Source organism: Botrytis byssoidea, assembly GCF_014898295.1.
Source record: "Botrytis byssoidea strain MUCL 94 chromosome Unknown BBYS_037, whole genome shotgun sequence".
Taxonomy (NCBI): domain Eukaryota; kingdom Fungi; phylum Ascomycota; class Leotiomycetes; order Helotiales; family Sclerotiniaceae; genus Botrytis; species Botrytis byssoidea.
Window position 1 is genome coordinate 92,003 of NW_024065878.1, and position 10,874 is coordinate 102,876.

Consider the following 10,874-nt stretch of genomic DNA (forward strand, 5'->3'; position numbering starts at 1 on the left):
AAAGAGGGAAATTGTGACAGCAGATAATGGCATGGTCCTGGAAAATCTTTTTGAGGGATAGGATGAATTGAGATGAGATGAGAAATAGTATCTCGAATTCTTCACTTGTATTTTTTGAAACATCTTTTTTTTCTCGCTCTCTATAATTATTAGTCTTTGGTTGGCGTTGGGAATGAATGCTATGATGAGGGATGGCGAAGAGGTATACAAATAAATTAAAATCTTTTGTGGAAATGGATAAACGTAGTAGGTGAAAAAGAAAAACCTTTCAAGGAATGGGTCGGGGAAAGGAGGAAGCGAGTGAGTGAAGTGAGAAGTGAGAACTGGGAAGCCAGTTCTCTGTAGTGGGTAGTTGGGGGAGGGGAAGAAATAAAAAGTTCTTTTTTTTTGACTCGATTCTTGATCTTGTGATCTTGCAGTGGCAGAATTGTGTTCTTGTGTGTTTGATGAATGAGTTATCAGTATAAGGGGTGGGACCTTTGCTTCCCGTGCATTCATTCATCTATCCAATCATTCATTGAAAAAACACTCAAATTTCATCAAATAGAGAGGTAACATTGTATTACGATTAATCCGCCAGATAATCCTCTCTATCCACATCCATATCCCCCTCTGCATCTACATCATCGCTATCTCCACTCCCATCATCTCTCCTCCCTCTACTATTATTCCCACCCCCATTCCCACCTCTGCCCCCACCCCCAGAGAAATACCCCTGATCAATTTTCCAAATCCACTCTACTTTTTCCCTCTCGCTCCTCGCTCTAAATAACCACGTATTATTTGTTCCGTAGACTGCAAATACCGTTTCTTCTATTTCTCTTCTGCTCTCCCCATTACCATTGCCATTAGCATTACCGTTCCCTCTCCCTCCATACCCCATAATTCCCATGCCCATTCCACTTCCGCTCCTTCCTCTGCCTCCATACCCATAAATGCCTCCTATGCCGCTATTACTCCAACTTTGCTGTGCACCCGCACCAGCATCAGCAGGACTACTGTTCCGACTTGCATTTCTACTCGCATTCCCACTCCCACCCTGTCTTTCATTTCTCAACAATTTCGCAATCTCAGGACTATGGTCCACCCTTGCATTTCTCAATCCAACCACGTTTACCTCTTCCCCGCTGTTCGGGCCCGCAACCGCATGAATATGCAGATACGGTCGCCTGAGCTCTACGAATCTGCGTATCCATTTCGTGCTATCCGCAGAAGGGACTAACAGCATTCCTGCTTTAAGCACACTGGGATTCTTTTTGATCTGAGAAATTGTGGCGAGATGCTGAGGGATGGATGGGGTAAGATGGGCGTGTGGAATGGGCGAGGTTTGACGGGATCGAGATGTTTGGCGGGAGTTGGCGGTGGATGGGTGAAGTGAATTTGAAACATTTGATGGACGGGGCGAGTTTGAGCGGGAAGTATTGGATGTGAAAGAGGCCGTGTGGAAGAGAGATGGAGCGGGGGAACCATTGATGGGTGGTTCGATATTAGTTGGTGTAAGAATGGTTGTTGATGGATCGCGACAGAGATGGAAGTATTTAGTAAACTTTTGAAGAAGAGCGGTTTGGTGTGAGTTGTATTCGGATTGATTCTGGGACTTTTCTTGTTCTTGACTTAGATCATGAGGGATAGATTCGGTGCTCATGGCAGATTGCGCCTTTTCCGTGATTTCGTTATTGAATTCACCATCCCCATGTATACCTAGAGCATTTCCATCAACAGATGATGGGAGTGCCTCATCTTTTGATAATGGTGAAAAACTTTCCTTTGTAGCTGGCGGACTGACGGGAAGTGGTATGTCGGCTGGATCTCGATTGATCACCTGTGGAATCGAAGGAGCGGGTATTGATATTGAGATTGATACTGGTGCTGGTGATGATGCGATACGTCTCAACAAAGGCTGTGCAGCATCGATTTCTGCCAGTCTCTGTCTCTTTCTCCTCGCCGAAATAAAATCTTTGACCAGACTAATACCTCTCGGTGTCCAATTCGTAAGAGCTTCTTCCCCTTTAACATAATCTTCCAATGTATTCATTCTCCACAGATCACTCACTCTTTTTACGGCCACTGGACGAACAGAGATAGAGTAAATACCAGTCATAGAATGAACAATTCGTACACTTTGAAATAATGATGCGAACATCGATGTAGAACGAACATAATTACGCGACATGATTTGAGAGCAAACATCCATATTGAAAGTCATTGGGCGAGACAATTTCTCGGATTTCACATCCCATGAAAGGGACATTTGAACTTTGTACTTATCTGCTGTCACCCGATCAAGGAGTAAGGATTCATGAGCACTCGAGTCCCATTTTCCAACAATGCACACATTGCTGGTGCCGTTTGCATTTGCTTTCACAATGGGCTTGGAAAGTAATTTGAGGTAAAGGGGAGGGGTCGAAGGGGAGCTGAGATCCGGACTTTTCCCAATGTGATCAACGAGTTGAATTCGCCCTACACGTAAACAAGTGACATCCGACCAAGGTAAAGCATCACCGGAATTATGCGTCAAGGTAACAGCAATTCTGCGTTGTAAACCTTGATGAAGTTGGAATGTTCCTTGGTCAAGCTCACTCGTTTGAATCACTTCAACTGCTGGGTAATCACCACTTTCGGCCAACTCCAGTATTTGAACTTTAGCAAATACATCATGTTTCTCTTCAGAATAGAACTGCGACTCTGATATACGAGCACCTTTGCGCTTCTTCTTGGGTTGGGGGATGTTGTCTCGCATATCATCCCAACTAAGCAGTTTATCCAAATGCATTGATGAAACTTTGGCAAAGATAGCCACACGAAGAGAAACATCTTTGGGGCCAAACATTGGAACGCTCATACTATGAACGCTTTCGAATCGGATTGGACCTTCATCAAAATCTTTAATCATCTGAGTTGTTGTGACGCCGCCTTCATTTGAAGCAGGAGGTATGAACAATTGACCATGAACTTCTGTCCCTTCCCGCTCAGCGAATCCTATCATCTCATGCATAACAACATTGAACTTCAAGGTGTTTGAAGGGGCTTTTGCTGAAGATGGTTCCAATGAAAGCTTGATGATACCAATAGCATGCATTGTAAATGGCGAAAGAACATCAAGAGTAAAGTCCTGAACTCGACTTTCGAAAACTGCTGATAGAGGGACATCAACATCTCCAACATGTGTATACTGTGGCATGCAAGTTTCCATGAAAGGATTGTCAAGTCGAAAATGTTGAAGGTACTCCGGCCGATCAAGGTACTGATGCATCTGCCTCATCTTCCGGATACGATCCTGAAGTTTATCAAGACTCCATAGATGAGCCACATTATTCCTGTAGTCTATTACCCGTACGCCGATGCAAGGTTTTGTTGCATCTTCGAGATGAAAATCATCCCCCTCTATATCATTAAGAACCATATCATAAGAAGAACATAAAGCGTGCCCTATGTCAACAACAGCAAATTGAAAAACAACATTCTCATCCATTTCGTGACTCATTATTTGGGCTTCCTTCAGAATTGCTGCATTTTGAAATACAGCTTCAGCCATTCGAACATATCTTCTTCCTTGCCAATGTTTTGCAACTTTCTCGGCAATCGCAATTTCTTTCTCTGATAGTGGAGGTGGTCCATCTGGTCCCGATTTTACTGGGGATAACTCTTGTAATTTCTCTTCATATTCTTTTCGTTGAACCTCCAATTGTTTGAGCATCTCCTCTTTGACTTCTCTGAGTGTCTCTTCCATTCTCACTTTTTCTTTTTTGATTTCCTCAATCTCGACATTTGAGGTTTTGGCTGTCTCAAGTTGTTCCTGGAATTCCTCTCTTTGCTTTTCTAATTGGACTTGCATTTCTTCTCTAACTTCACGCATTTTGTCTTCGACTTCTCCTTGTTTGGGCGTTGACGGCATGGTCAGTGCCGTGTCCAAAGAGAAGTTATCCAAAGTGCCGTTTGAAAGATACTTTTCTCGCATGGGATACGAAGTTACCGAGTCTAGATCATCCTCCAAATTTGCAGTTGCACGTTCAGCCCTCGCTCTCTGAACATCCTCGAATAAAACATTGAGCTCCTCATCGGACAAACCTGCAATCTTTTGATCGGTTCCTAAAATGGCTCCAGCTGCCTCACGTCTTGCTAGTGACCAATCAGAAAGACCTCGTCCAGGCACTGGGGAATCTGCTCGACTACTACCATCAAAATCAAGATCGGAGATGGCTTTGCTGAATGTTCGATCATGGGTTGGCCGAGGGGTAGATGAAGGCGAGAATTTGTCCCAATCTTTGAAATTTTCTAATTGGTTAGCAGTAACAGAGTGACGCAGGAGGCTCTGTTCTGCGCGTTCCGCTCGAGCCTCGGTTGGATTGTTGAACCTAAAGATGTGAAAGTCGCCAAGAATAACTCTGAAACCACTTCTCAACCGAGTTGGCTTTTCGACTCTCTGTCCGTTGACCATCACTGCTGCTCCTTCATTTGGTATCAGAGTAACCACATTATCGACATTCTCAAAAGTGCAATGCTCATGTAATATACGAGTTCCATTGAGTCGAATTTCCGCCGCGTGGGCTGCATTCGTATCGACATTTCCAACTGAAGTTGACCCAGGTTTGAGGTTGTACACAAGACATTCTGCCAACAGTGGATCATCGGACAAATTCACAAGATGAGGCATCTTTTTTGGTGTATGTAATCCAACGAATCCCTTCTCGATACTGATACCCAATTCTTCCAGGGCCGCTTCTCGCTCTTTGTGAATTTCTTCAGTCTTTTGCAATTTCTCCTCCCAAGTCTGATTAAGATCCGAGTAGAGTTTCTCGCTTTGATTGAGTTGTTCGGTGATTTCCGCTTTCGACACCTTCTTCACAGCACCATCTGATGAAACAATTGTGACCATTTGCTTCTCTAGAGGTGTACCTTCGGCATAAATCTCATCTGCTGGGCCTCCCCCTCCACCGCCACCTCCACCGCCTGTCAATTTACCTCGCAATTGAGCCAATTCTTCTTTCAACTCACGGATCATACGAGCATTTGCGTCCTCGTTTACAACTGCGTGATTCTTGATTCTCTTCGCACTATCAGCATATCGCAAGGTACTTAAAGTTTCATCGAAATTTATATCTGCAGGACTAATAGCTGCAATCATAGCTGTCATACTATTTCCTCCCAGAGAATCTTTCAGAAGCCAAGTCAATACACTGTCTCGGTAAGGGACTTGGTTCCCCTTTCCCACTTTCTTCTTCTTTCCTTCTGATAAGTCGGCCAGCGCAGCAATAACTCTACCCAGTGTTGATAGAGATCTGTTAATCTCCGCGCCTTCTTTCAATCGAGCTCCAGTTGCACCCGTAGAATTTGCTCGCTCGGAACCTGCCAAATCGACCAAACTAATCTTCGCAACCTTTTCCATTGCCATCTTTGTTTCAACGTCCAATCGTTTCTGAGTCAGAGTCAAAGTGAAGACCGCATGACTTCTACTAGAAGTTTCGTTCATATTCGTAGCTGCAACGGTACGGGCTTTGTTTCCCTCATCCATCAAATTTTCAATCTCTTGAAAGCTACTCACAACCAATTTCGCCAAGTCTTCCACATATGGTCCAGTCGAAGGATGTTCTCGAACTTTCAGGTTGCCTTTTGTCGACGGGTTTAGAAGATCTCGTACTCGTTCATTGTAGATTTCCAGATAAGATACTTCGACCGTGCATTTCAAATTCTTGTCCTGCTGTAATTCCCCTATCCTCTCAAACATATCCTGACAAATCTTCGGAATGACACCAGCATCTTTTCCATATCCCATCATCGAGTAAGATTTCCCTGAACCCGTTTGACCATATGCGAAGATACAATTATTGTAACCCTGAAAGGCATTATCCAGAAGAGGTTTTCCCAGATCGGTGTGGAGGTTGTCTTGTCCTGCGTAACTCGGATCATTTTTGTCAAAGGACCAGTATGACCGATCGAATGCGAAAACCTTCTGGCCTGAATCTCCCTTTCCACCCTTTGCATCTCTTGATTTCGCCTCATGTCCTTCTGGTGGGGTGATGACCGTTTGCGCATCTTTCATTTGCACTATACATTTTGCTCCGCGATCGATCTCTATCCCGAGGCATCAGTCCTGACACAAAAATGGGGTTTGACAACATATCCACCGCATACCTCTACTGTTGAACGGCCTACACCGCACAACGACTTTAATATTTCCTCCACCACCGGGCGTCATGTTTGCAGATGTTTAATAGTCCAGATTATCCCTTTTGCGAATGCTCTCCTTTCACAGCCGCTATTTCTGCGAGGGATGTTGTTTGGTTGAGGGGATCGTAGGTTATAGTCGAATAGACAGATGTCCAATGGAGAATGCGGCTCAAGTTTTATGAATCATCGAAAGAGAAAAGGAAGGACGTTAAATTGATCAGTGTATCGTGGTTATCATTGTTGTTATCGTTAGATGTCGTTAATAGGAATTGCGGAAGTATTTGCTTTTTAGGTTTCTTATGGATGTCCGGCGTCAATATGGCCTTTGCATGCGCCTGGAAGAAGTTACCTGGGTAAGATTTCTTAAAATAACAATATGGGATAATTTAGGTGTATTGGTGTATTAGTTTTGAAGTAAGACAATAGGTACGGTAGTATGTTATGGGATTCAAATGAATGTTGAACTGAAGCTTATCAGAACTTGGAGATTGTACTGTATTTCGTAAATACTTTAATATCAGATGATGTGGCACAGGTCTCAGGGTATCTGTCAGTAATATTTTAATGTTGACAGTCGCGTCGCCGGGGCAAACCTCGCGTCCCCTTGAATTTGTTTAAACTCGACAGGAAAACAAGACGAAGGGAGGAGGTTATCCTGGTTGTTGATACAGTCAGATTCAAAAAATGAACAAACCAATAGAGAGATTGGTTTCGAGGGGTGGGGGAAGTAAAACATAATGTGATCTTAGTATGTATTCTATCGTTTGATTGGTTCGGAAGATCGAATTAGAATTTCTATCTACTACATCGTGCTATGAATCCTACGAGTAAGAGGTGAAGTATAAATGTAAACTTACGAAGGTTGGAAGGGGTTTCTAGCCTTTCTACTGATTCGATTAGACCTTGGACGGACGAACTACCAGAGGGATACTCTTCCTTAAGGCCCATGACTTCCAAGGTTGTTCAAGACTCCAAGTTCGTTCTCTACTAGCCAGATATCGATTTGATATTAACATTTTTATATTCGCCAAATGCTCTCGGTGTACTATTCTAGTCAAATATATCGATATATGTATCGATACGGAAGAGAATAGGAATATCCACTCAAATAGTATCTGTATGCACGCAGAGATACATACACACATACATATATACACACATACATACATACACCCTTCACGTATCGATATTTATCAAAACACATCTCAATACCAGCCTTCAAAGAACCCCTTTAACAAGTGGATGCAGAGAGATACCGTACCATCGGAACACTTCCTTATTACTCTTGTTGGTGAAAGGGGATACTAGGTAACACATCTGCCCCGCCATAACACTTGAGCACCGTTTTACGTCCAAATCCGAAGAATTAGGACAACATATTGAACATCCCATCAAATAATCTCCTACTTACTTTTACGCTCACATCTCTCGGGCGCCAATTCCGTGAAAATCTTATGATGTGCAACGAGAAGATTGTCAACCACTCGCATCGTGTACTACCTCAGTATATTCAATGTGTAACCCCCTCCATTGTCGTTATCAAGAATGGGATTACCGAAGTTTCGGGGAACCTATCAAAAGAATCCGGTTGTGCGAAAGATTACGATCTGTTGTAATCCGTAACCCCAGATGTACCTACCCGTCATGATGATCAAGGGTCCTTTTCCATGTAGGTATGTGTATGTGTATCTGTACCTAGGGAACAAGAGTGAATGCTGGTGGAAAAGTTATTCCTATGGTAACATATGCGTATGTACCTAGGTAATATGGACAATTGATTCTTTGATATTCTGTATTCGAGACATGTCAATGGGCTGTAGACATTAGATAGTTAGTTAGACCTTGAGTAGTGATATGTTACAATACATCATGTTGATCCAATTGATGAATCTCATTAGAATGTATTTTTTTCGATATTGAATAACGGTGTGGTGTATGTTGTTGTACTATTGGTAAAGCATGTATCTGAATGGACTGGTATGAAGGCAGGCTCGGCAGGTACTAGGTAGATACCGGTATCCAGGCTCGCTAGGTGCTTATCCGTACGGGAGGGAAAGTTTATCCTGAGAGCCCCGGGCCGAGATAAAAATGGACGCTTAGATGATTGAGGTTAGAGGAGAAAGGAGAAAGGAGCAACTGTTGAGGGGGAAGAGAAGGGGGAGGGAAAGGGAAAGGGGAGGGAAAGGGGAGAGAAAGGAAAAAGGGAGAGAGACTGAAAAGAATGACATAGAGGAAACTTCGTAGATGTGATGATTTACATAGCTACATATTTAGGTACATACCTAATACTACTAACATAACTAGTGCTTGATACTCATCAATGCTCTGGATAAATCATGAAAAGTACTAGGGATCTCCAGCTATGATGTAAATAACATTGACCGCTATTCTTATAATTAATATGTAGGTGGGTAAATATATAGAAATTTCATAAAACAAATCAGAAGCCCTATTCATTAATTTCATATTTCATTCGTACATAGATAGTAGGTATCACATATTACATATTATATTATATAGTATACGAGAGCTTGTTTCTAAAGAATACCGTCTTGTATAAGCGAAAATATTTTAGAAATATCTTATATATTAATTGAGATATCAATATACTATCTAATGATTAACTTTACATTTTATAGATTTCATAGTGTTTTACTATTCTCTTAATATGTTCGAAATAGGATATATTGAAGAATTGATTTGTTATTCAATTACTAGAAAGTACAATGGTTGAATGGGTAAGTCGTGTAAAACGCTAATTGACCCACATTTAGCTAGGATATCGAAATACATAGATTCAATTGATTCATTCTATCTGTTTTGATATTGCTTTTAAAAACCTATTTTGAATCAGTTCTAGAAAGTACTTTTAGGAATTGTTATAAGAAATATTGTTTTTAATATTTTCTTATAATAAATATACTAAAAAAGAATAATATTCGAATTAATCAAAATAAAAGAAGCTAATCTATTATTATTTAATTTACTATCAATATCCTCAAATATTAGATCTACATTATTATCTATTATATTATTATTATTTTATATATTTGAATATTAAGAAATAATTAAAGATTAATAAATCGAAGTATATATTTTATATTATATTAATATAAAATTTGAAAAGATTCAATCTTTTTTTCTTAAAGAAAAAGTAAATCTAATATATAGACAAATTTATTATATTATTAAAATACAAGCAACTCTTTAGAAATATTCTGGTTAATCTTCTATTTTGATTATTAATCAAATCGATCAACTTATTCAATTTATAAGTAAATCAAAAACAAATAGGTATATATTATATTAAAAAGTTACTTTTGTATTATTTTAGAAAGGAATAAGGGAATTTGTTATTCAATCTACTTTATATAAAGCAAAATATAAATATTATATTACTCTTCAAAAACCTTTTGTATCAAAAAATAATCAACAAATCCGATTACAATTTATATTAGATTATATTCATTAAACTAAAGAACAATAAGATACTATTTTATAATTAAATGAAATATGAATAATTATGGGATTATATAGAAAGATATATATTATATATTGAAAGGATAAAGCTCTTAATTCTATATATATATTAGAAAAAGAGTATAGAAAAGCCGAATGAATATTTTGGAGCTATTTTTCAAGCAAATCAAATAAAGGATTAAATATATTTTGGGAAAAGAATTAGGGTTTTATTAATACTAAATCTTATTAAGCATATATAATACCTATTATATATAATTGAATAAAATTGAACCTAGATTATATATTTATATAAGATAATATATTAGATTATTCTGTAGAAACTATTATTCAAGCTTTTTTTAAAAGAAGAATTGAAAAGATAAATTGGCCTCTTTTTTCTTTTGATTTCAATTTTATTGAGAATATATAGAATTGAATAAAAAAATAGATATAGAATTATTATTCTATTAATAAAATGAATTATAATATATTTAGAAAAATTATAAAAAAGATTTAAGAAATAATATTAGAAAACTATTTAATAGAATTGTTTAAAATTATAAAAGAATATTGTGAAATAGTAATTACAATAAATAAAATATATACAAGATTTTAATATAACTTAATATACTCAGATATTTCTTTACAATATTTTGGTATATTAGAGTTTATTATATTAATTTTCAAAGAGTATAATATTTTGATTGATTAAAGCTTTTATATATAGGGAAAAGCACGGCCGCTTTTTAGTGTGTTTTATAATACTTATCCTTACAACCATCATATAATAGTTTCATTATTACTATTTTACTTAAAAGTGTATGGACCCGGCATTCAATAAAAACAGGCCCTCGTATATTATAGTTATATATTATATATTGCATATTATATTACTTACATACATAATAACCCCTCCCTGCCCTTGCCCCCCTCTTTCTCTTCCTCTTCCCTCTCAACCCCTCGATTCATTCTGATTTGTTGAATGTACCTACCTAGTTCAATCTATTTCACCCCAAACTTTACTAAAACTCTGGGAATCTTACCGGACCTGTGATTTGGTTATAATCTGCTACATTCCCCATTAAAAATACATTAAAAGTATACCGACCTAGTATATACCTAGGCCATGAGTAACGCCACATCTGCGCACAATTAGAATGAAAAACCCTCCAACCGAGAAAAAAAATAGAAAAATAAAGAAAAAATAAACCAGACTAAGAGAGAATTAAGTAAAGAGCTTGGAT

At 38.7% G+C, this 10,874-nt stretch overlaps 1 protein-coding gene across 1 annotated transcript; it reads right to left on the reverse strand.

Annotated features, from left to right (window-relative positions):
- Positions 1–568: 568 nt before the first annotated feature.
- EAE97_011430 (uncharacterized protein) lies at positions 569–6,196 on the reverse strand (the record flags this gene model as incomplete). Its single annotated transcript, XM_038881945.1, has 2 exons — positions 569–6,072; positions 6,133–6,196. The coding sequence occupies 2 exons, from the start codon at positions 6,194–6,196 to the stop codon at positions 569–571; spliced, it is 5,568 nt and encodes a 1,855-aa protein (XP_038727171.1).
- Between the last annotated feature and the right edge of the window lie 4,678 nt (positions 6,197–10,874).